Source organism: Chionomys nivalis, chromosome 18 (assembly GCF_950005125.1).
Source record: "Chionomys nivalis chromosome 18, mChiNiv1.1, whole genome shotgun sequence".
Taxonomy (NCBI): Eukaryota; Metazoa; Chordata; class Mammalia; order Rodentia; family Cricetidae; genus Chionomys; species Chionomys nivalis.
The window spans coordinates 52,185,246-52,212,182 of record NC_080103.1 but is presented as its reverse complement, the minus strand read 5'-3'; the positions used below and the strand labels follow the sequence as shown (position 1 = coordinate 52,212,182).

The 26,937-nt window shown below is 41.5% G+C and overlaps 1 protein-coding gene across 2 annotated transcripts; it reads right to left on the bottom strand.

Moving 5' to 3' along the window:
* Positions 1–803: 803 nt before the first annotated feature.
* On the bottom strand, positions 804–26,748 carry Selenof (selenoprotein F). Of its 2 annotated transcripts, XM_057794219.1 has the most exons (5): positions 26,411–26,733; positions 16,954–17,121; positions 7,398–7,461; positions 3,131–3,180; positions 804–1,623 (listed from the first exon to the last, which is right to left on the bottom strand). In XM_057794219.1, exons 1-5 carry the CDS (start codon positions 26,483–26,485, stop codon positions 1,492–1,494), a joined length of 489 nt encoding a protein of 162 aa, XP_057650202.1. In that variant the 5' UTR covers positions 26,486–26,733; the 3' UTR covers positions 804–1,491. The 2 variants fall into 2 exon arrangements, with proteins under 2 accessions (XP_057650202.1, XP_057650203.1); XM_057794220.1 differs by lacking the exon at positions 3,131–3,180 and having other exon boundaries at positions 26,411–26,748.
* Between the last annotated feature and the right edge of the window lie 189 nt (positions 26,749–26,937).

The window sequence follows — 26,937 nt, the reverse complement described above, 5'->3', positions numbered from 1 at the left end:
CGTTTGTGAATTTCAATAAGCTCAATCAAGCACCAGGAACTGGGTATGAAATGGTGCTTTTTAGATCACAACATATACCCTTTCTTGGTAATCAGCAGCTTTGTTCCTTTCAAAAGCTGTTCTTTGATTACAATTGGCAAAACCCACTTTGCATTGGCTGATCAACTTGAAACTCCCAATTAAAATGAAGGATGGAACAGACTACATTTAGGCTCAGCTCTGGATACTGTCTGTGGGTTCGGCTTCTCTGATCTCTAGACACTAGAAGACAACAGACTTTTCAGGCCTCTTTCTAAACATCTCACTCCCCCCTCTCCCCAAAGCAAATACGCATTTAACTGGCTCTTCCTGCCCGGAAACCAGTCCAATTTATTTTCTACGTCAATGCCAGAAGTTCTTTTTTGAAGTTCCATCTTCAATACCTCTATTCTTCTGTCTGTGGTGGCAACTTCTCTGTCCACAACCGGCTTAATCTCCCTCTTGTTCTAAAATAGCAATAACCACTAAGGATCAGGGGCACATTCACCAAGACCTGGACTGTCAAACTGCAGATTATCAGAAGCATGGTGCCCTTTGTCAGAATTTTTTTATACTATTTTGATGAGCCAAGTCATACAAGCTTGTATTCATTGTCTTACTGACTTTAAAAAGGCTTCTTTTAGATGTTACAGATTGTTTGCAATTACAAGCTATTAAGTTCCAAAGAGTACAGTCATTTTTGTATTTTGGCTTAAAAAGGAGCTTATATGAAAAGTAGGAATGCATTGAGAGACAAAAGGATAAACCATAGCAATTCAAATTCAAACATTTTTGAAAGTTTTTATTTATATTTTGGTCATATAAGTGAACATTCTTAAATGGAATTCTTTTGTAAGAATATTTAAAAACATAAAAATTTGCCAATTATCAGATCTACACAAATCCTTAGCAAAGGTTTTCTGTGTAATCCTCATTAATGCAAACCTTTATGAGTATTACATTCTTACTGTAGATCTTCAATCTCTTCCACAACAGTTAGGCTACAAACACTTCTACTAAAAGGAAAGAGGGCAGTACAAAAGATCTGAGTGCTCTGCAGACAGCTGTGCTGCTGGGGCTCAGTACATCTCATGTGCTTTGTAGTTCTCTGTCAGCCACCTTCAGAAGGGACAGCAGAGGAGGCATCTCCTTTATTAACTCCCTTATTTAAGATTCTGTTGTTTATAAAACTGGGCCAACTAGTACAAGCTCGTATTTGCATAATTAACCAGAAGCCTCTTACAAAGCATTTCATTAGTGATATCAACTAATACAGAAGAATAGAAATTTCTAAGAATTTAAGCTTTCCAGCTCCTTACATATCATGGGCTGTGTTGCTACTTCAACTTCTAATTAGAAAAGATTAATGGCATACATAAAAAGACTGATCAATGTAAGCATGCAAAACTAAATTATTTTCTAGGTGCTGTGATAGTTCATTTGATGAGCAAGAAAAGAACAACCGGGCAAGGTTTATATGCGCTCCAACTTCTCGCTGAGAAACTCTTCCACACTGTCTGTGTTCCACTTGAGGATGCTTAGTTCTTCAGCAATGTTCCCGTTGTCGTCCAAAAGCTTTAGGACAGGGTCTGAACCGCGAACGTACTACAAGGATCAGAGACAGCATCATTTTCTACTTAGAAGGAGGCTTTTTGCTCTCAACCAAGATCAAAATGGCTGAATCAACTGTGCTAATAATTTTAACAGCTTTTACATGAGACATCACAATCAACAGGTAGTCTTTTTCAGCAAGGACTTGAATGTGATTTCAAAATTGTAAGAATTAAAAAAATTCCAAACAGAAAAGCATCTGTTGGTATAGAGAAAATTTAAGTGGAACTTTAAGGCCTATTATTGAATGGGGCAAGCACTTATTACAGACATGGCTCTTTCTAATCTAGTGAACTTAACACTTAATGGTAGTGACAGACAAAGCAGAACAATCTACGACAATAAATTGAACACATTTGTTAAGATCAAATCTGTTTCCAAATTATGTAAAATAACAACTGAAAACGTAGCAGCAATAAGTAAGGTCGCTCCTTCCAGCACTATGCGTGTTTGATAAGGAAGGTTGCTCCTTCCGGCCACTATGTGTCTGTTTCTGAAGATTTATTTATTTTTTTGCGTGGATGTGTATGCAACATCTTCAGATGCCAGAAGAGGACACTGAATCCTCTGGAACTGGGAGCCACAGATGGGTGTGAGAGGCCATGCAGGTGTTCTGACCCTGGGTCCTGTGTGAGAGCCAAGTGTTCTGTCAGCTACCTCTCTAGCGCCTGGATGCTTCACTTTGTAAAGGTTTAACTGTAGCTATTCATGGAGGTAAGTTCTGATACCATCTTTTTATTTTTTGTGGCACTAGATCTTTGCTCACGCTAAGCATTAAGTTATTCCCAATCACTAGCGGGTGGGTGTTTTAACTAAAGAGTGAATAATGACAACACTGACAACTATATATACTATTTCTAAGATTTTAAATATTTATTTCAAGTTATTCTTTGTCAAAAAAACCCAAATAAGTTATAATACTATAATTCAGTTATGAAATTTCTCAACAAAATTATTAGCAACTCAAACCAATAAGGTGTGAGAGGAGGTAGGAGCTGGACACAGCATGCGCAAGGCTGGTATAACGTCTGAGAAATTAATGCACTGCTTTACTATTGACTGCTAAGACAGGAAACACCACAGCAACAGATACATAAAAAGTATTTGACCAAAAGAAACCAAAACACCAAACCCACCCACCCAAACCCCCAAAGCAAATGGCAGAGATATTAAGCATGACATGGCTTCAGCACAGTCACCAGTCATGGTGCTGACTGCTGCTGCGGGCACAATTGGCCCAGTCACCCCAGGACACAGCCACACAATCTTAACTACAGCGAGGGCAAACTGTGTGCTGGAGCTCAGGCTTATAGTCACTGTAAAGCAAGCTTACCTGAAATATGAAAACGCACCATGAAAAGGCTTTTTAAAGAACAGAAAGGTGTTTCCAATCTCAGGGTGGGAGAGCACTATTGAAACATTTGACTAAGCTTTTTTGGCAAATTACAAACTCGACTTCATACATGTCTAGTAAGTTCAAAGATTGTACAGTGCCGCTTACCTTGATCTGTAGACCTCTGAACAGTTTGGGCTTATCACTTCTGACAAAAGCTTAAAAGAAAAAAAAAAGATTCAAATGGGCCATGTCTAAATCCAAACTAGCTATGAAGATTAATCCAATATTAAACACGTCCTAGGTGAAAACTAAGGAAATCTAAATGGATGTTGACTAAATGTAAGACATCCCTATCTAAACATTTAGGACACGGTTTCAGATTCGTCAGCACCCCAGATTCCAACAGTAGTTTTGTGGGCTTGAGAAAAGATAGCACAGCTCAGCTGTGACCAGCTGGGGCAGTTCAAAAGAAACACAGGAGAAATCAGTTTCCCTATACGTGACCCCATCCTAGAAGAGTTAAGCTGGATCAGAAACACCAGTGAGAATCTTCAAGTGACAGAATTACAAAGAGAAGCAAGGGGTGTTGGTAGTGGTGGGGACAGGCACACTTGAGGGATATGCTTATGTGGATTATTCAATGGGAAACTGTCAAATATTAGAAAAATCCAGGGACCTATATCACCTTATACTACAGATGGAGTAAGAATTTAAATTTGCAAAGATATTCACTGAATATTTACTATGTTCCAAGCAGCAACGGCAAAGGTACATGAAGTATTACATAACCCCCACCCTTACTAAACTGACACTAAACAAGTAATCCCCTTGAACTGTGATTAGGTAGCTAAAAAGGAAGGGCTTGCAACATTACCACAGTTAAAATATGAACAACTTAATGAATATGAAATATAAAACTCTTATGCATGTTCCTAAAGGAAATGTTTACAGATATGTTTACATAAAAATAGGAATGCCAGGACAGCAGAACACTGCCATTAACAAAATTCAAGAGTAAAAATGAAAAAAAGAATAAAAACTATAAATTAACATATAAAAGAGACTTACAAAAAAAAACACCCCAAAAACCGCAAACAGATTGAAAATAAAAATGAGATGCGGCCAATAAGCACTGCATCTTAAACTACATGCACGCCTGGCCAACGCCGCCCAACACGCTTCCAGCTCTTCCAGCCACCTTTTCAACCACGCTAGAAACCGCTATGGGAAAAAGACTGTTTAAAATCTTTCCTGCACACCAAGCAGAGCTGTCAGCCCTTTTAATAATGTCCATTCATTCAAATGCCTTTCTAATGGGCGGGACTGAGTGAACAGGCTTCAAAGGAACGGCATGATGAATCACTAATGATCAATCCCAGTAGGGTTTCTTTTCTGCTAAACATAGATCCAGAAGCACAACTTGGAAAGAGGCAAGTATTGTGACAGGCAAGTCCTGCCTGCAGGCAGTAAACAGAGCTCTTAACAATTCTGAGAATTTATATATACATTGCATTGCACGGACTACACAACAGCACGGGTTCTTTAATGCCATGAAGGCCATGGCCTTCTTAGACCTCCAAGAAATAAAGATTAAGGTACTCATAAAAAGTGTCCCAGTGAGGGAGCTGAGTCGGCCTCAGGAAGACCAACACTGTTGAGCTTCTTTCACCATGGCTCCCAGATTTTGTAGACAGTATACAATTGTGTATGCACATGACACGGGAGCAGAAGGGAAACTGGCTAGGAGAACCAGGGGAACAAAAGGGAGGGGGGAGGAGTTTGAGGGTGGAGACATGCTCAAAGTTACGTTATATTCCTATATGAAAATGTTATCCAGCCCAGTGCTGCATGCAATGAAAACTAAAGCAAAGCAAAACAGTGTTGCTGCGTTAAGATTCAATCTTCAGCACCAAGGCAAATACATGTTAATATTCTCATCCTTTCCCTCTCCCCTACCTTGCTTGATGCCAAGGACCAAACCCAGCAAGATCTCAGACTAGTGCTCTGGGTAGTCACTCCACCACTAAAATACACCCCAGCCCAAACGCTGTTACATTAACAATAGATAACGAGAACTCTGAGTTCAGAGGAAGGTTTCACTGTGTTGGAGTGACAAAGATATGAGTAATAAAAATAAAAGAAGTGAAAATTTTAAAAAAATCACCTGAAGATAAAACAGTGCCCTTTCCTTAACATAAATAATTTAAGACCTCCAAGAGGACTTCTTCCTGTTCTCATGTAAAATAATTTATTACTAAATCTGACATTTCCTAACAGACAAAATAGTTTCACATGTTTTGATGGAGAACGTAAACCGAAAAAGTACATTAAAATGCACGCACAGAGGGCTGGGGGCATAGCTCAGCAACAGAATGTTGGCACAGATAGGGGACAAAAAAGATGCTAAAAAAGGCAACAAAATAGTTTGATCCACCAGTCAGGAACAAAAGGACAGTTTTTTAAGTTCATGGTTGGAGTCTCTCTCTTAGTTCTTCAACCAGTAATGTACTTACTCCACCAATATAAACACAGCACTTCATCAGGAGCGAGGCAGGGAAGTCTCAGGATGTTTTGCAAGTTCTGACAAAATCCTGACAGGGAGTTTTTATAAATGGTTGTCACTTGAATCTGTAATATTGTTATGTGCTGTATGCTCAGGTTTAATTATTGTACCTTACAGTCACATTCTGTGCTAGAGTTGTTAAAATATGCCAATGGAAGGTGAAGCCCATGAAAATGGCGGGACAACAGCACCCTTTCAAGATGATCTTTTCTATTTTTTTTTTATTCTGGAAGAAGACAGCTAATATCTTTTAAAATATAAGGGAAATAGTGGGCCCACCATTTCCTACCTGGGATCAGCAAGCTCAGTTTGTACTTTAAAGCAGTTTAATAATAAAATTTCCAAAGTAAAGTGATGAAAGGTAACGAAGAAACTCTACAGGATTTGAAATATGGGGCGTGCACAACTGTAAGCGTGATACTGGGCAGTGGGGGAGAGCAGGTGAGGGAGGACTGAGTTAGACACAGGGTGGGGGGCACTGATTCAGGAGGCTGAGGCAGACATGGAGGACTTGAGTCTGTGCCAAAAATCAAAACAGATTAGGCACACAAAAAGACCGTAACATATTTCAACTTCAAAAGAAAGCCAGCCGTGCAGGCATGTTTGTGACTTCAGCTCCATAGGCTCATACAGGAGCCACTCACACAAGCATGCAGTCTATCGGACTACCATGAGACCTGACCTAAAGTACCAACCAAAACCAAAATAAAGCTGCCTCAAAAAGCTTTTGTTTCATAAACCTGATTTTCTTTTTTTCTTTCTTTTTTCTTTTTTGGTGATTTTGAGACCAGGTCTTACTGTGTAGCTCTGGCTGTCCTGGAAATCATTTTGTAGATCAGTCTGGCCTTGAACTCAGAGACCCACCGGGCTCTGCTTCCCAAGCGGTGGGATTCAATATGTGCTCCACCATGCCCTGACAGCTTATGAAGTGATTTTCGTGGTAAACACGCAAGGCTGAACTAGAAAACCGTCAGTGAAGGCTTCCTGGAGCTGTGAGGCTCCATCACAGCTTGATGTAAACTGCAGGAACAGACTTTGACAATTACTTTGTAACATATTTGTCACTAAAATTCCCTGCAATGACACACACAGAATGACTCTCTAAAATCTGTGGTAGTTAATTCTCTTCTTGCTGGTTTGTCATGCTGCACAGGTTTACTTTATCTTAATGCAATGTTCTGTAACTTCCACGAAAAGGTATACTAGGGTGTGATACTCAGGGATTCTGTTTCTATCTGCAAAAAGAAAAGCTGCCCTAAAATTTACACCCGACAAGATTATCTTTCTAGAGAATCATCTCATGCTCTTTTTATTTCTTTATTTATTTTTTGATTTTTCAAGAAAGGGTTTCACCGTAGCTTTGGAGTCTGAGCTGGAACTAGCTCTTGTAGACCAGGTTGGCTTTGAACTCATAGAGATTCGTCTGCCTCTGCCTCCTGAGTGCTGGGATTGAAGGCGTTCACCACCTTAAAGTGGTTAATGCTCCACTTTAAACCTAACTAACTTTCACGTTTGGTGTTTGCTTATAGTAAATGACCTGGTTGGCATCATTTCTATTAAAACTCCATCTCTGGAAAGAAGAATGGAGAACATTCACATACTGCAACAGAGTGTCCTTCTGAAAATCCACATTCCTGGGAATGTTTAGTGAAGTTATTCTTGCAAGCAATAACTTTTTTTTGTTTGTTTGTTTTTCGAGACAGGGTTTCTCTGTAGCTTTTTGGTGCCTGTCCCGGAACTAGCTCTTGTAGACCAGGCTGGCCTCGAACTCCCAGAGATCCGCCTGCCTCTGCCTCCCGAGTGCTGGGATTAAAGGCATGCGCCACCATCGCCCGGCTGCAAGCAATAACTTTAATGACTGTTACATACCTTGGACTTGAGGGAACCTCCCCAGTTTTCATCCACAGACTTCAAGGATAGCTCCGGCATACAGCTGAAAAATGCAAACCGGAAAACTTATAACCAGGGCAGCCTTACAGAGCTAGAGCTCAGGAGAGAGCTTGGACATCTAAGCAGGTTTTCAGTGACACCAGCTAGCTTGGCAATAGGCTAAACTATTTTAGAAAATGGTAAATCATTCTCCATATCACATGCAATAAGAAAAAGAAATGACTTTTGGCTCCTAACATTTGAAAAATACAAACTATTTCCCATTAACTTGAAGAATTGAAAATCAGTTATGAGATGATTCAAAATTCAAATTTTCAGTTGCCTTGAAAAGCGAACCTGAAGCGATAGTGTACAGCAACAAAAGCTGTGGGGAAAAAAAAACCCACTTCTGTGTACTGTCACCTTCCCCAGAGTAAACCCTGTTCCCATCTAAGTGACAGCCTATCAGGAAGGTTACCTGTACCCAAAACAATGCAACACCCAACAGGTACGCTGTGTTCACAGCACCCCTCACACTAAAAAAAAGAAGCCAATGCACCTGACAAACAAACAAACAAACAAACAAAAAACACAGTCTAAAAAGAAGATAAGATCAAAACCCAACTGTATCTCATCCTCCACAAGACACATTTAAACAGTTTGCTGCCGGTTCCCCACTGGCTAATTCCACACGGCTGTATCGACAGAAGGACTGTGTTACCAACCACTGGGTTGAGGCTCTTCAGTAGCTGGGATCCCTTGGCATGTGAGAGACCTACCAACTTCCTTCTTCTTCTAGTATTTATTTTTAGTAATATTTTATTTGTTTTCTTTTTAGTGGTTACCACCTTAAATTCAGATACTATGTTTCAGCCCAGTTATGCAAGTCCAACATCTTCTATTCCTTACTGTTCTAGGGGTTTATTCTGGCACCCACAGAGCCCACTTCAAGGAGAAACATTTAGCATATAAATGCAAAGGTAATTAGGAGCCTAGGAGTCTACAGTAGCTGTGCTTGGGAAAGGCAGATTCAATTACTCCAAAGCAGCAGTTCTCAATCTGTGGGTTAAACAACTCTTCTGCAGGGTGACTGACCTTTTACAGAGGTCACATATCACATAGCCTGCATATCAGACATTTACGTTATGATTCATAACTAGTAAAATTACAGTTATGGCCGGGCGGTGGTGGCGCACGCCTTTAATCCCAGCACTCGGGAGGCAGAGGCAGGCGGACCTCTGGGAGTTCGAGGCCAGCCTGGTCTACAAGAGCTAGTTCCAGGACAGGCTCCAAAGCCACAGAGAAACCCTGTCTTGAAAAACCAAAAAAAAAAAAAAAAAAAAAAAAAAAAAAAATTACAGTTATGAAGCAGCAATGAATGAAAATACTTGTATGGTTGGGGTCAGCACTCCATGAGGAGCTGTATTAAAGGTTCACAGCATTAGGAAGGTTGAGAGCACTGTTCTAAGGGTTTACTCTTCTTAGATAGTATAAGCTACAGCTATGATAGAATGTTTGAACGTATGTTTAGAGAGCTGATGCTAATTTATTAAGCTCTTAAAGGCTGCATCAACTTTCCATATTAAAGGCAAGTGTAAAAACACATATTTTCAGCTCAAATAAATAGCTATAAAATAAACTTCAAAACCTTGTTGAACACACACGAACATATCCTCTATTTAGCTCTGTGACCTTAGACAGGATGTTACCTAGGTCTCAACTATGAAGTAAAAAATTACTAGTATGATAGTGATTATGAGGATATTATAGAAATTAATTTGCTTCAAGTATTTTGAGATGAGGTCTCAGTACAGAGACCTGGTTGGCTTAGAACTTGCTATGTAGATTAGGCTAGGTTTGAACTCAAATTCCCTGCCTACAATTTAAAATTCTTGGAAGAGTGCTTTCATATACTAACAAGTTAACAGATACAAGTGGCCATCATTACAAGTTATTATAATCTACTTGTACACAGAGGTGGTTAGCAATGGTCACTCTGGATCTCAACTGCTGCCAAGCATTATATATATGTAAAAACTCCTTTGAGAAGAATGCTTTAATGTTACACTAAGAATCATGTTCTGCTTTTGTTTCCTTTGAAGAAATCAGTTTCTGTAGAGATGCTAGAAAAGCAAGGCTATTTTAAGCAGCATGAAATTTCTTTAGTGATTACAATGCCATGCACAGTTAGCACAGCTTCCTCTTCAGCCTTCTGTGTTTTATACAGTAGCAGCACTGTGTCTCTGGTAGGTTAGTGCTTAAGCTTGCCACCCAGACAATGCTGCTTAAGTGGACTTCTGAATCATGCTGAAATTGGCTATAGTTTATATTTCTTTAAAATTTAAAATTATTATGGGGGGAGAGAGGAATCTGTGGCTGAGGAAAGAATAAAAAAATTTGATGTCCCCTTTTTTCAAATTAATAAAAATTATGTCATTTGTTTGAACCTTATCTAAAGTTAAGAACAGGTAGTATCTTTTTCAAAATCACCAAATTAACGGGAGTCATAGTCTGTGGGTAAACAGAAAGATAAAGATTTGATAATTTTAAATAAATAGTAGCAATGGAATTCTATTAGTTGTTCTTGTATACTGAACTGAAGGTCCAACAGGGAGAGAGACCCTAAGAAGGCCATTCAGGCCTTTCATGTTTAAGTCATTCAATTTTTTACAGAAACTCTGTATAGAAGGAATTACTGTCAACATTTTCAAGATGATATCGAACAGTATTGTGCTTTAGAACTTTGGGCTCAGCGGTCAAGCTGTGATGGATCATGCCCTGACACCTAAATAAACACCCTGGCACTTTGGGCAGGCCACCCTCCATTATGTTTGTTTTGTTAAAGACTTACTCCCACAGCAATGGTGTGAAGAAGTTTTCTAGTAGTACCACCCCAAACCCTCATATCTTTCATGCAAGGTCTTAAGTGATAAAATGATTTAAAAGGTCAAATTATACTATATTCTTCACTAAAATCCGATCACTGGCAGGACTGAAAGCATTGAACTCTAGAATTTGGTTTGATATCATTTACACACATTCTGTTCCACATGGTAGGACCTGGTACCGAGCTCTTTGTGCTCACAGATAAGACCTAAGGGAACCTGGACAGTTAAACACACAAGGTTGTTCCCTCAAAGGAATAACCTGCTATCTACCCAGAAGGTGGACACAGTGAACGGCCTTGTGATCCTGGTGTGCTGTGCGGTGGAGACCACATCAGATTCCTCCTAGACTCTTAGCTCAAGCTTGTTTATTAGCTAATCTCTAGGACCCATCTTTATGGAAGGTGCCACATGCAGTCAATCTATAGAACACATCTTATGGAAGGTGCTCTATGTACTTTACAAAAGCTTGCATGTAGTCACATCTGATCTTCATTTAGCTTATTTTGTTTCTCAAGGAGATTTATGTGTGCTTTATTGTGCACACAGAAATGAGTTAATTATCACTAGGAAAGTTTTCACTGAATTGTGCTGTGTTTAAATATGCCTAAAATAAACTACTAGGGGGTCAGATCCCTGAAGTTTGAGCCAACATGGGGTATTGGTCATACTGAGCTGAACTGTCTTCTTGCCTCCTGAGGACTGTGACTTTGGAGGCCATGGTGATCACAGAGACCCTGACACCACACCAAGTAGCTGCAAACACTAAAAGTTTTCACATCACTGTTTTGTTATCACAATATGGTCCTTCCTGCACCAACTGAGACAGGAGCTGGAAAGAGAACATAAGAACACTATGCTGCAAATTTTTATCACTAACAAATCTAACGATTCATGTTCTATCTATTTCCTGTACTCTGCCAACAGTTATCATTGCTGTGGTATTTCCAGAGTCATTCAAATTTCTACTTTTCCTTGTTTGCTTAAACACCACACACATGCCCTGTAGACCATGTATCACTGCCAGCAGCAGAGGTATCTGGCAGGCCCCTGCAGATCAAGCACAACTCTAAGCTCTGTGTGAATATTCGTTCTTTTTATCTCACAGCAACCACAGGGCAGAAAGGAGTCCACAGAGAGAAGGGGGCGGGCAACAAGATCAGATCCTTCAAGACACCAGCTGAGCAGCAGAGGGCTGGACCCAGCAACCTGGGTGCCAAAACCAGGCTCGCAACCACTTTCCCAAATTCCCTCTAGAGTCAATCAAGAGGGAACAAACTGCAGATGAACCTCAAACAATCTGAGTATTGTTTTATATGAGTAATTTAGCTAAGCACATTCTAGTTTCAGAAGGCTTTGCTTTGCTGACAGGTGTGGCTTTAGGATAACAGACGGAGTGCAGGTGTGAACGGAAAGGAGCAAAGGTGCTAAACTGGGGAACCAAAGCTATTTTAAAGAAAGAAGAAGGAAATCAACCAAATAAACCATGTTTTAAAAGCCCACGAAACCCCAGAGGTTCTAAAGATGAGGACCCACATCAAGGAGAAGCCATTCCACAGAAGCACCGTGAGCAAGAAGCTAGAGCGGGAATAAAGACAACAGGTCACAGGAGTAGAAAGACTGACTACTGACAAAAGTGATATAATTGCATAAACCTTAGAAGACAGATGTTCAGAATAAAAAAGGAACAATTGATTTGTGTTTATCCTCAGGAAAATACAAGAACATTTTTAAAAAGTATTTTTAATTAATCTAATCAAAAACAAAATTAAGATAAAATGTAATTAGTCTTAATCTCATGCTCATGTCCACTGTTGGCTAGAGTAGCAGTGCCTGTCGATGACCCTGTGCTCAGAAGGCTGAGGCAGGGGGACTGTGAGCTTAAGGACAGCAGGGGCCAGAGTGAGACCCTCTCAATAAATAAGCACTATTAATTAAGGCTGATGGTCAGCAAACTGTACCAAACAATTAACACATCCATTTTTGATACATCCTTAAAAATAAAATGTAGAAATGAAAGATTTGGAGTTGCTGCTAATACTACCGAGGTTTACTAGTGGGCAACTGCCACCAGGAAAACAAGTTTCTGTTTCTTTCAAAGCTTTTACTACTCTTCAGCATACATATACGAAGCACATAAATATAAAAGCAGTCGTATGGTAAGGTTCTATTGTATTTTTAAGTATTCTTAATGGTTGGCCACGACTGTGCTGTTTAGGCTGGCCTCAAACTCAGTCTTCCTGTCTCAGACTCCCAAGCGCTGGAATTTAAGGGCCGTGTTCTTAAAATTCTGGAAATAAACCCCAAACCCACCGTATCTAATTTGTTTTCAGTGAAAATGGACTCATTCAAGTACAAAGACTTGTGTGAGTCAGTGTTCAAAAGGTTAAGGTCTTAGAAATAAATGATAAAACTAAGACTTTAAAGAGCTCAATTTATGCGCAATAAAGGGCAAAATAATTGGAACAACAGCACAGCCAAATTATCTGCCAAGCACTCTAGGAACAGGGAGGAGGCACTAATCTGACTTGGGGATGGTGATGAGAGTAGACAAGGAAGGAGATGAATTAAATCCTAAAAGACAGTTCTAGAAAAGTGGTTTAGTGTAAAAATGGAACAAAAACTTACTAGTGGGACGTCTTAATTAGTATTTTATTCTGCTCTCTTCAGTCTCTGAAAAAGGTCTTAATTATAATTGGTCCAAACTCAAGGCAATCCTCCTGCCTCAGTCCTCTGAGCACTGTAATTACAGGTGTACATCATCATATCCAGCTCTACCTCTGTTCTTTACCTGAAACAGCTCCATCTTTTGGTTTCAATACACTTTCCACACAGCCACTGTGGCAGCTAATAGCTTCTTTTGTTATTTCCCAACTCTAGTTAATACCTTAGAGTAAGGACTGGAGAGATAACTCAGTGGTTAAGAGAGCTGCTGCTCTTCCAGGAGATCCAAGGTTGGATTTCCAACAGCCACACGACAGCTAACAACTGACCCTCACCAGCCAACTTTTGCCTCCTCTGGTCATGCGTGAGCTAGTAAGTCTCTATTTAAAATAGCCCAGTGATATGAGTACAGAAGAACTATGTTTCCAGTGGAAGGAGCTGGAGGTGGCAAACTCAGGAATGGACAGTCAGGCACTGTGCTTTCCTAGCGCAAGGGCAGTTGCCAATGAACCAACAGAACTAACACGCAAGGGCAGTTAGTTACCAATGAACCAACAGAATTAACACTCAAGGGCAGTTACCAATGAACCAACAGAACTAACGCAAGAGCAGTTACCAATGAACCAACAGTACTAACATGCAAAGGTGTAGCAAGAGAAAGACAATGCATACAACCAGCCCATATGGTTTCTAGCTGACATCCCCAATCCCAGCTAACGCTCACCTGGAGTTTATGACTAAAAACCTCACTCCTTTCTTAGCAGGTAGCTAAGACTACTGGCCAAGGAGGGTCAAGTAAAACATCAATGGGAAGAGCTTTAGTCAGTAGGAAAGAACGTATCTTCAATACCTTCCCTTTCACCTTAAGACTCAATGAGAAGCTGAAGTCATTTGTGCTAAGTAAATACTAATTGCACAAAACTCTACTGAAATTCAACTTTTAGTAGCTTACATTTTTCTTTAAGCTGCAAATTATGCTTTGTATGCTTTCTCCAGTTAAGTTAATCTCCTGACTACTGTTTGAAACCATAGTTGTGAGCTTTGAAAGCTACTTAAAAATACTACCTGAACAAAATACTCATTCTAAGTAATACCTGAGAACATTAGTAGGTCCTTTATTGCTAAAATGCATTGGGCAAACCAATGAGAAAGAAAACACAAATAAGCAAATAACAAAATAAATTTCAAAGGACTTCAAGATATTATATGCTTCCGTAAATTTTTAAACAAAAAAAATTGACCATTATTAAAAACAACTGGCCTCATCTTTGGATGGATCTACAACACATGGAATTAGAAAAGCCAACATTTGAGACTACATAGCCAGATGTGGTGCACATCATCCTACCATAGGAAGAAAAAGGAGATGGCTATGAGATCAAGGCCAGCCTGATCTCTATGGGCTGGCTAATGATGACAGCATGACAGTTACTGTTGCTATCAGCTTAGCAGGATCTAGAATGACTAGGAAGACAGGCTTTGGGGCATGCCATGGAGGACGGTCTTGATTAGGCTATGTGGGGGGAAGAGAATCCATTCTCTAAGTATGCACATCATTCCAGGTTCTGGAGTGAGTCCTGGACTAAATAAAACTAAATAAAAGGAAGAAGGTAGCTGAGCACTGTGCTTCATTGTTCTCTTCATCCTGACTGGGCAGGTAACCAGCTCCTTTGTACTCCAGCTGCCTCAACTCCCTTCCCATGACTAGGACTAGAATGTGAGCCAACATAAACACTTTCTTCCTGAAGCTGCTTCTGTTAGGCATTTGGCCACTGGAACTGGAAAAGTAATACAGGTGTTTGCATGCCAGCCAGAACATATAGCCAGATTCTACCTAAAAACAAACAAGATCTAAAACATTTTGAAAATAAATAACCTTCTAGCAGAGCTAATTTTATACGTTTATCAAGCGCATATCAAATTTAACAGTGACCTAGAAGCTAAGTGCAGCTGAGTGAGTGAGAGTCGAGACGGACGGGTGTGGACTGCACACAGCGAGCCTGTGCTCAGCGGCGGCACTCACTGCTTTCTACTGGACGGAACAGCAAAGTTTGTGGGGCTCCACACGCCACTGTCATGGCTCCAGCTGTACTTCTCAGTACTTTTTCCTGGTTTGTTTCCACTGCACCTATAAAAAATATTCCTTCATTTTGTATGAAAGGCACTCGAAAATGCCTGATGGGAAATGGAGCTTAGCGCTTGGGGCTGGAGCAAAGAGAAAGTACTAAACTCAGTACAAAGGTTATTAGGACGCAGACTCACTTGTCCTTGGCTATATAAAACATGTAGCCACAATTAGCTAATAGTAACTGGCAGACTACTTTTGCCTGTTATTGCTAAGCTGTAGCAGCTGAAAACCGTCTAGGTACAACGCACAGTTCAATATGTAGTAAAAACTCAACAGTAATATAACTAAATTCAGAGGAATGAGATCCAAATTTGGTTTCACAAAAACTATATTACAAATGGGCATTTTGAAGAAACACTGACAAAAAGCAATAGGCAGAAATAGCTCTTCTATGCACTGTTTATATTTCAGACATATTTTGTAACGATGAAAGGGCTTGTGAGATGAACACTGTTAATGCAATCATCCCTTCTTATCCCAGCTTTCTAAGTTTGGGATATTAGTGATATCTTTTCAGGCTGGATAATGGCACAGCCATGGGATGATGATGAGAGGACTCACAGAGTCCTTAGCAATTTGTCCCATGTGAGTATCTCCCTATTAAGGCAGAGGGGAGTCACAGCAAATCAGTTAAATCTGGTCTTAAACCTCTTCAAATCAAGCTTTAAAAACTCAGTGCTTAGCTTTATACATATATAGGGACTACCTTACATGTATAGAATCTGAACATAAAACATACTGTGGATTTAATAGAGCCAAGAAAGCAAAGAACATGTTGGACTCTGTAAGCTCACTTGGGACACTGGGAACTTTAGGTGGAGGAATCAGTGCTAAGGCTGGCTAGCACAAAAGAGTAGTCTTTTAACAACATGTGCTTTATTTTTTCCTCTAAACTCTAAATAAATATGTACAGTGTTAGAAGTAAACTTCATCTAGTCACAAGAAAGCATTACTATTTGATGTAGGAACACCTCACACGGCACAGCAGGACAGTGAAAGAGTAACACAAGGAACTCAACAAAGAAACGGGACATTGTTTTTTGAAATCTCACTAAGTCACTTTTTTTTTTGAGGCAGGGTTTCTCTGTGAAACAGCCCTGACTGCCCTGGAACTCACTCTGTAGACCAGGCTGGCCTCGAACTCAGAGTTGCCTGCCTCTGCCTCCTGAGAGCTGGGATTAAAGGTGTGCACCACCACCGACCGGCACTAAGTCACTTTTAATATAATCTGCTTTGTGTTGGTGATGAGCACTGAAGATAGAGCTGTGTACATCATAGGTGAGCACTCTGTTACTCAGCCCCAAGGAGGCAGAGGCCAGAGAGCAATGAGTTCAAGTCCATCTTGGGCTACATGGCCAGTTCGACAATGAGATTGTCTTCAAACTGCCAACCCACCCACACATGCAAACAAAGTACCGTGAGCACTTACATGAACAGTGGATTCCAAACAACAGATTTTCTGGGGCAGAGCTACTTACCCTGGACTGACTTCTCAGATAGGAAAGGTAAGGCTATGGGTATCTGGAATTTCCAGTAACGGTATAGACAGCGCCAGTTCTACTAAACACGTTTGTACCCAACATTCTGCACCAATGCTACCATCTCAGATTTCTTTGTACAACTGGCTTATTATTAAAAAGAAACCAAAGTGTAATTAATTGGCCCTTGCCTTAATTTTGCCAGAGATAAGGAAGTCTAGCTCATGATGGGATACAGTCTTGCTATGGTCATTGATTGATATAGTAGACCAGGCAAGTGTTGACTGAGTTTTCTAAAACTTGTAAAGCTAGAGACTCCTGTTTAAATAGATTAAACAATCTGTACCCTATCTATCTCAACGAAAGCGTGTAAAGGAAGAGATACAACAGAAAAAAAGGACCTTTTTGGTTTCAAATTGTGCTTCTTCCTGACAGCACCCTCTGCAAGTGGGGTCCAGCTGAAGCAGGTTAAACTGTCCGAGAAGATCACAAGAGCTGCAGAGCAAGTTGCTGGAGAAACCCAACTCTCTGCATGCCTCTGACGACAGCTCAGCCCCAACAGCGGACACCTGAAAATGAAAACAAAGAATAAAACACAGTTCCAAGTTTAGGAACTTCCTAAAAAGAGAAAATGGAGTTGTTAATATTGAACATAATGGAGACAGGTGCTGTTATGTTTCATGTGGGGACAAATTTTTAAGTACTTTGGATTCCACAGCTTTATATATTTGGTTTATTGTTGTTGCTTTGTTTTTTTAGAGACAATCTCATATAGTCCAGAATGGCTTTGAACTAGATATATGCTGAAGAAAGAAGACCTTATCCCTGATCCTCCTGTCCATGAAAGCGCTGGGCTTACAGGCATGTACTATAACACTGGACCTAATATCACTATTTCAGTGAAAATGTGGATTAACAAAAAATACAAACTATAACTTCAGTGATGTGCCTATTATACATCTCTTATTATTATTACCCAGTAGCTTATTAAAAAGAATTTTTTTTTTTATTTTTGAGACAGGGTTTCTCCATAGCTTTTTGGTTCCTGTCCTGGAACTAGCTCTTCTAGACTAGGCTGGCCTCGAACTCACAGAGATCTGCCTGCCTCTGCCTCCCAAGTGCTGGGATTAAAGGCGTGCGCCACCACCGCCCGGCTAAGAAACTTCGGCTAAGAAACTTTTTTCATAAGGAAAAATACTTTTGGCTTTAGAAATCAGCTCCACCATTTACCAGATATGTGATCCTGGGGAAGCTAGCCTCCTAAGCTTTAATTTCTACACTGTTGAAGCAAGCAACAATATGCTAGATTGCTTTAGAAATTCAAGGCCTGAGTTCAAACCCGAGCATCACAAAAATACAGTATTTGACTGAACTGCTTTAGGATTGATTTTTCTGTGTACGCATCTGTGACTTTGTGTGTATGCCTATTACGGCTAGCAGACAATTCCCGGGGACTAGAGCTACAGATTGTCGTGAGGCCAGATGAGGGGCCGAGAACCGCACTTGGGTCGCGTGGGTCCTCTGGAAGAGCAGCAGGCGATCTTGGCCACTGGTGTGTTTGAATGAGAACTATCCCTCTATAAGGCTTGGGCATTTGAAATTTGCCCAGTTGGTGGCCCACTCTTTGGGGTAAGGTTGTACAGCCTTGATGGAGGAAGTACATCATAGGCTTCCAGAGATCATAACCCTATTTCCAAGTTTGATCTCTCAGCATCTTGTGCTGCCTGTCTGCTGCCAAGCTGTCCTTGTCATTACGGGCCCCTGCAACCATAACTCAAAATACCTTCCTTCTGTGACAGTGTTTTATCACAGCGGCAAAAAGTAGTCAAGCCAGTCGCTGAGCCATCTCTCCAGTTCCCTCTCTACATTCCGAGACAGGTCCTCATTAAGTTGTCCAGGCTGGCCTTGAACTCAGTCCGTAGTCCAGACAGGCTTTAAACTTGCCATCCTACTGAGTGGATGGGTTCACAGCCCGGCCTATGCACTTAGATGCTGTTCCCTGCTTTTTGGGAGGCTGCAATTTTATCCAGGACTTCAAATACCATTTTATTGAATGCTCCCTTTTCCCGAGTTCAGGCTTCCAAAGTCAACAGCTCACTTGATTTTCATCAGATGCTGCAAATTCAAAATTTCCTATGATGGAGTCTATTTTTGTTTCTGTAAGTACAGCCCTCCAAATGCACTTGACATCTTAAAAATGGTACCATTTCCCTGGTCAACACGTTTGCTAGGCCAAAGCCCTCTGGGTTCTTCACCATCTCACAGCTAAAAAATTGTTTCACAGTTTTGTTCTCTGAGGAACTCTCAAATCTTACAATTTTTTAAGACATTTCAATTTTTAATTTTAAAAACATTTTAATTATTCTTAATTATTTGTTTGGGTATGTGCACATGAATGTAGATGACTGTGGAGGCAAGAGGTTTCAGATTCCCCCAGAGCTGGAGTTACTGGTGGTTGTTCCGAGTCAGAGACACGGACACTGGGAACTGAACTGGGGTCCTCTGAGAGAGCAGCACACGCTCTAACTGCTGAGCCATCCCTCCACCCCCTAGCTAAGGCTTTTCCTGTCTCTGCAGCTTTCACTATTAGCCACTTCCACCTCTCTCTTTCCCACTTTCCAGCCATGAACCCTCCTGGTCCTTACACCACCATTCTAAAATGATTTTTACCATTTTTACCTTGTTAAGCTCATTTCCAGGAACCTAATCAGTGCCCGTCTTCTAGGAAGCCCCTCTGTAATATCTGTGACTTACCGTTGGCCACTGTGCCTTCCTTCATGGAGAAACGTATGCCCAGCTGTAAAACAGACCTACTCAACAATACTGCATGTGTAAGCCTGGGGATTCTGCCTTGCATGTGTGAGTGATTCTGATGACAGGTATTAAGTTGATTCTATTTCTTGCGCCAATGCAAGCTCTTTGCTAAACAGATGATTTGGTAAACGCACAGTATCAATACGGAAATGTCTGACATTATCTGGTTGGTCTTCTACAACAGGGAAGGGTCTGCAAGCCTCTTAGGGCCAGAGAGCAATTACGCTTTGGCAGAAAAATGGTTCCTCTCATAAATACTCAAGTCTGCCATTGCCACACGAAAGCAACCACAGACAATGCAGACATGAGTGTTCCAATAAATGTCAGGGTTGGCTGAAATTGGACAACAGCTGAAGTCCGTCAGCCTTCTTTTAAATTAATCAGCAAGGTTAAAACCCACTGACATTGCTCAGTGAAAATACCTCTAGCACGTTCCCACACAACGCTGGCCATCCCATTGGTCTTTATCGGTCAGTCTTCTAAGCAGACATAACTATTTCCCCTACCTCTATAAATAGGGAATGCACATCATCTTCAAAACTAATCAACTATCCCACCTCAGTGGGAGGGACCTAAGAGGTCACTAGTGAGTTTTCTGTGGTCAATTCTCTAGTTTAGACACTTCTTGCAACTTCCCACCAGTAAAGTGATCTGTAAGACCTACTGTACAGGGAAATCTGAAATCAGGGACAGAAGCATGATGGTTTGGAGACAGCTGTGTCAATATGCACATGTCCTCCCACGTGTTCTTACAATGTGACTGGCAGTCCTCCAACAAAGAATGTGTGTGTGTGAGTGTGTGTGTGTGCGCGTGCAGTGTCTGTCTACATGTACTCTCCACCCCCAATCATTAATTTCAGAACTTAAGTTACCATGCTGCAAAAAAAAAAAAAAAAGCCTAAACTAGAGGCACAGCATGGCCAGGACCATGCAGAGATCATCCAAGACCCCCAGCTGACATCATCAACTACTAAACATTCAAGTGAAGAGCCTTCAGATTTCAGACTCCAGCCTTTTAAGGGACCTCGGAGCAGACGAGCCCCTGCTGTGCCAGTCTGAAAACTGATAGCCCACTGAATCTGAAAGCAAAAGAACTGTTTTATACCACTGCATTTATGCAAATTTGTCTTGCAGTCAGTAATTGAAACATGTAATAAAAGCAAATTCACTTTGAAAACTGCAAACTGCTTAAGAGCTTGCAGGAACTGGGGCTGGGGAGATAGATGGCTTAGAGGGTAAAGTGCTTGCTGAACAAGCATGAGTTTGGGTCCTCGGCATCCACCTATAAAGCCAGGGGCTGCAATGTACATGGGAACTCCAGCACTGAACGGAGAGAAAAGCCAGCTGGCTGCCCGGGCCTCACCGGGGTCTAGGGTGATGAGGGGGAGTTCTAGATTCAGTGAGAAAACCTTTTCAAAACATGTGGTGAAGAAATGATATGAGACCAACAGACACCAACTTTTGGCTTCCACATGAACACAAGTGCACGATAGAGGGGTGTATCCCCTTCCCACTAATCACACACACTCCTTTCATCAACCTTTACTCTCAGGAAACTCATGGGTTTCTCATGTATTTCTGAAAAGATTTCAAATTTGGCGACAAATACGTGGGTTAGAGAACGGATCTTAACAGAATGCAGGCCAGAGTCACCACCATTATTGGAAGTCCTTACAAACCACCAGACAGCATGCTAAGTGCTTTATAGTGGCATCCCATTTACTATTAGCTGTACTTAGGAAGGAAACAGGATAATAAGAAAACCTAAGACTACACACAAGAAAACAGATTTTAATGCTGGGAATGGAGAGATGGCTTGGTTGGTAAAGTGCATGCCACATAAATGTAAGAACATGATTTCAGGTACAGAGGGATGGATGGAGCTTGCTGGTGATCTTGCCTAGCCAAACACTGAGCTCTTAGTTCAGTAAAAGACTGTCTCAAAAAGAGGGCGAGCACTAGACAACACCTGTTGATTCATTTCTGGCCTCTGCAAGCACATGTAGCTGTGTGCACGCGCGCGCACACACACGCAATCAACAACAGAGTCTAAGTGTATGCCCTCATCAAAATCCATGTGGTAGATGTCCAATTCCTCACACAGTGTAGGGAGGTGGGGTTTAGTTAGAGGTATAGAGGGTCTTATGAGTTGATTCATGCAGTTCTTGTGTGGGGAGGTTGTTCTTTCTCCACTAGTAGTTGGTGTGCTCATCTGATGTGGCTGTCTAGCCCTGTACTGTGCAGTCTCCAGTCTTAACCAGGATTCCGGGCAGTAAGTTTTTTCTCGAACTTTGGGGACTGATTATGGTTCATCACCACTCTGCAGAAGCCGCAGCCATGCTAATATCAATGGGAAGAAGCAGGGAGAAACTGGGAGGCCATTTGCACTTCTGAGGCTGGAAGTGAACAGACACTGGATACAGTTAAAACTAAAGGAACATGGTCCCTGTATTCTCTTGGCAAGTACTCTGGCAGGAGAAATAGAGGGACAGACACTTGCGCAGCTATGATCTGGCTGGTTATGATCTGTTAAGAACATAGGGTAAGTGTAATATGCTATAAGCCAGTATGACGTACCATGGGGTATAAGCCTGTATGACATAACAGGGAGTATAAGCTAGTATGACGTACCATGGGGTATAAGCTTGTTTGACGTAACACAAGTATAATAAGCTCATATGACATAACACAGGGCATAAGCTTGTATAATGTAACATGGGGCATAAGTTTGTATGATGTAACACGGGTATAAGCTAGTATGACGTAACACGGGGCATAAGCTTGTATGACATAACACGGGGCATAAGCTCGTATGACGTAACACGGGGTATAAGCTCGTATAACGTAACACAGGGCATAAGTTTGTATGACCTAACACGGGACATAAGCTAGTATGACAAAAGAAGGGGTATAAGCTAGTATGAGAGTATGCGAGAGGGAGAAATTACTTTTGACTCAAGTTTTGCCTTTTGGTTCTTCCTTTGAGACAGTCCTGCTATGTAGCCTAGGTTAGATCATAACTTGCTATATGTAGCACCGGCTAGTCTCAAATGTCTGACCCTCTCATTTCAGCCTCCTGAATGCTGTGATTACAAGTAGGAGCTCAGATTCAGGAGGTACCAGCATGCCTGGCTATGACTTTCTAAGTCTGTCAAGTAGATGAAGGTAAGCACTACATTCTGGTTAGTCACTTCACAGAGAACAACAGAAGAAAATAAAGATTCAGAGCAAATCAATCACAATTATTATTATTATTTGGTTTTTTGAGACAAGGTTTCTCGGTGTAGCTTTGGTGTTTGTTCTGGAACTAGCTCTTGTAGACCAGGCTGGCTTTGAACTCAGAGATCCACCTCCCCCGACCCTCCAGTGCTAGGATTAAAGGCGTGCACCACCCCTGCCTTGCAGCTCAATTATTAAAAGTTAAAATTTGAAGACCTATTTACCTAAAGTTCTTTTTACTTATTTATTTTTTGAATTTTCGAGACAAGGTTTCTCCGCAGTTTTTGGTTCCTGTCCTGGAACTAGCTCTTGTAGACCAGGCTGACCTCGAACTCACAGAGATCTGCCTGCCTCTGCCTCCCGAGTGCTGGGATTAAAGGCGTGCACCACCACCGCCCGGCCTAAAGTTCTTTTTAAACTACATAGCATGGGGCTGGAGAGATGGCTCAGAGGTTAAGAGCATTGCCTGCTCTTCCTAAAGGTCCTGAGTTCAATTCCCAGCAACCACATGGTGGCTTACAACCATCTGTAATGAGGTCTGGTGCCCTCTTTTGGCCTGCAGACATACACACAGACAGAATATTGTATACATAATAAATAAATAAATATTTTTAAAAAAACTACATAACATAGTATCACAGGGTGGGGGGGGATAAATAGCTACATATATAGATATGCATATCTGTCTATCTATACCTATCTATCAATTTATATAGAGAAATTGATTGATTTCGATTATAAAAGATGGTTTGGAGAATACCTAAGTGGAATGATACAGTTGCCTAATTTAAAGATTATTGTAAAACAGTGTATTCTCATTCACCACAGAAAAGAATGGAGTTGATACCTATCATTAAAAGGCTTCAGTCTAGTATATACTTAGTATCAAGAATCATGTAATTACCAGGCAAGCTGAGTGTGAACAAAGGTGGATTTTCTGTAACACCTCTACCTGTATCATCAGTTGTCAACGACACACCCAGCTGGGACTGCAATGACAGAGCTACAGAAAGCTAACTGGAACAGGTGGTCGATAATTCACAAGGGGTCATCTGTCGGCACTATCAGACCTTAGCATCTAGATTCCCTAGTTCACTCATCAACTATGTTACTTAGATTTTAAGGTATTGCGTCCCTCTCTGTCTGTCAGTAGACAAATGATAACCAGGAACTGGCCCTTCCTTAAGGTGCGAGCCAGTCAGTCCAGTGGGAAAATAGAAGACTGAAAGGTACCTAAGAGATGAAGTAGTGATCGCCACTGACACACAAAATGGTTCCTAGCCAAGTTTGAGCACAGAGACTGATGTCCTGGAGGAAGTAATTTCTTAACTGGAAACTGACGGGTGGCAAGATGGCACAGAGGGTAAAGGTGCTTGCTGCCAATCTAAGGACCTGAGTTCGATTCCTAAATCACACTTTTGACTCACATGACAGAAGACAATCATACTTTTTTGGGCATAGGGGAAAGCACTACTGGAGGAGACCCAACTACATGACGTTTGCTGGAGCTAGCTATCACCAGTTCTTCACACCTTTCGTCTCGAGTGGAAGAAGCAAATACTGGGGGAAGAGCTGGTAGACTACCGACCGACTTGCTAAGGAACACTTAAGGCAAACTCTCTTAAAAACAAGTAGGAGTTTGAAGTACAATAGATTTAGATTTCAGAAATGTTATTCTAGATCAGGGTCCTCAACCTGTGGATCACGACCCTTTGAGGGCTGAATGACCCCTGTGAAAAACATTTACATTACAGTTTGTAACAGTGACGAAAATATAGTTATGAAGTAGTAAAAAAAATAATTTTATGGTAGGGGGTTCCCACAACATGAGAAACTGTATTAGAGGGTTGCAGAATTAGGGAGGCTGAGAACCACTGCTCTAGATGTATTGGGTGGAATTAGAAAGACATTAGATAAGGAAGCTAGTTAATGAAGCTCTTGCAGCAATTCCAGGTACATGGAATTACCTGTGGCAACAAAACTAAGTGACTGGCTTGGAAAATTTTAAGGTCTTAATGACAAATTCGATCCAAAGAGAGAAAATACAAAGAATTTAACAGAACACATTATTGGCTTGGGCAATTAGAAAGCTGGTAAAGGCAAATTTTACTTAGATTCTCAATATAGCAAAAGGCAATTCTGTTACTTCTTAGGAGAAAGGTCTTGGTGTGACTGAAAGGTTAACAAGTATCAAACTGGTTCAGGCATATGTAGGAAGTAAAAATTAGTAAGGCTTGGTTAATTGCTAGTATGTGAGGTGTATAAAGGAAAGGAGTCAGAAATGACACCTGAGTTTTGAGTTAGATTAGGTGGGTGGTCACTACGGCACACAAGGAGACGTAAACTCTTCCTATCCTGCTCCTGGTCTGAACATTCATCTGCAATGCAATTCTGTCACTTCTCTCGTATGGCAGCGGAGTCTATTTACCTGTGGCTTTCTCTCGAGACTTCCTTTGGCAAGTAGAACCTGATGGAGTTAGACAGTGGGACATCTTGCTTTCTATCTTTAGCCTTTGTCTCCTAGGAGGTTTATGTGATTTCCATGGCGAGGTCTTAAGAGGAACTGTAAGCTTTTACTCTTTTGGAGTGTTGCCCTGAGCTTGTTGTGAGAAAGAAGGTAGTCTAGTCTAGTGAGAGATGAGAGGTTAGAAGCAGAGAACTGCGTGGTCGCAGCTAATGGCACTGATTATGAGTTATGGTAGCTTTAGAAGTTTTCATTAAATGAACTGACTAGCTCAAATCAGTGCATACATGACGGAACTGCTCCACCAACCTAAAAGATGGTTACATTATTTAAAACATTGATTTCGGGTTTTTGATTTTGGGGGTGAGGAGTTCTTACAAAGCCATTGTCTATTGAAATTTAGAAGGTAGTTTGAAACATTACTCCTTTATGACTTGTGGTAATGCTAACAAATTCAAATGGCCTATGATGGGAGGGAAAACAACCCACTCAGGAGTCTACGGAGAGTTTCCACGGTTGTTTCCCTAAGAGCCTAAGTAATTTTTTTTTCAAGACAGGGTTTCTCTGTAGCTTTGGAGCCTGTCCTGGAGTTCACTCTGCAGACCAGGCTTGGTCTTGAACTCACAGAGATCCGCCTGCCTGTGCCTTCCGAATGCTGGGATTAATGGAGTGCGCCATCAACGCCCGACAATTTCTTAGGCACCAAGTGCTTGAATAACAACGCTGTATTGCAATGTGAGAAGGCAAGAATCTATCCTTTGGACAAAGTAACAAAAGAAGACACAAAGTTTGCAAATTACTTTCTTTGTATGAAAAAGTCTAAGTATTTACAGACCTAAGGCATAATCTTAACTTTCCAAATCTTGGACAAATCAAATACCCTAAGTGGAAGACAAGTAAATATGGACTGCAAACTTCGATAAAGGAGTTTACCAATAGTTGTTTCATAAGTAGCTAAATAAGTCAAAATTAGGATTTCTCCTTTGAGAGATTCAGAATCCATGCATTTCTGTTAATGAAGAAAGCCACGAAGATGTCCCTTTAAGGTTTGGGAGTCTTGTAAGCAATGGTAGGTCCATTCATTTCTGTCCCGTTAAAAGAAACTTTCCTCCTTTCTAAGCATTACTGACTTTATGTACCCACTGCTTTCTTGAAAAATCGATTTTTATGTGCCTGAGGTGAGCAGATCATCGCCTCTAGAGCTCCGGCTGGAATTCCGCCTGCCACGTCTCATCCCGGATGGAAGCGGCCCTAAGGAAGCCCGATCCAAGGGCGGTCCCCTGCGTGATCGCGGGGTTGATGTTCCCCATCCAAGCCCTCCGACCGGCCCTGAGGCAGCCACGGGGCCGACCCACACTCACCGCTTGAAACGCAGTCGCCAGCAGCAAGCGCAGCCCGAGAGCGGGCCGCAGCCACCCACCCTGCCCGGCCGCCATCCCTGCAGACCCCCGTCAATCTTCAGGAGCTCGAGGACCCCTGGACCGGGGACGTCCACTGCAATGCCTGATGCGAAACCTGCAGCGAAAGGCAGCGCTACAAGCCTATGATCCCTCAGAGGCGAATATTAATCAGGCGGCCATAGGAGCGGAAAAGTGATCGATTACTGGAAAGCAGTCTGGTTCTCTCAGAGATTCAAATCAGGCATTTACTTAAACTCCCCACACCCGTGCTCCTCATTCACGACATTTTGTCGGCTATCTACGAAGGCCCAGCTCCTCCGTGACGAGCCTCTCCTCCCTGTCCGAATTTGCCCAATCACATTCCGCCTTGCTTGAGTCCTCTGTCAAGGAACCCAACCGTAAATCGAACCAAAAGGGCGCTCAGCGGCCGCTCTTCGGACCAATGAACGCCCCTGTACGGGAGGGTGGGGGTGGAGCCTCTGGTTGCC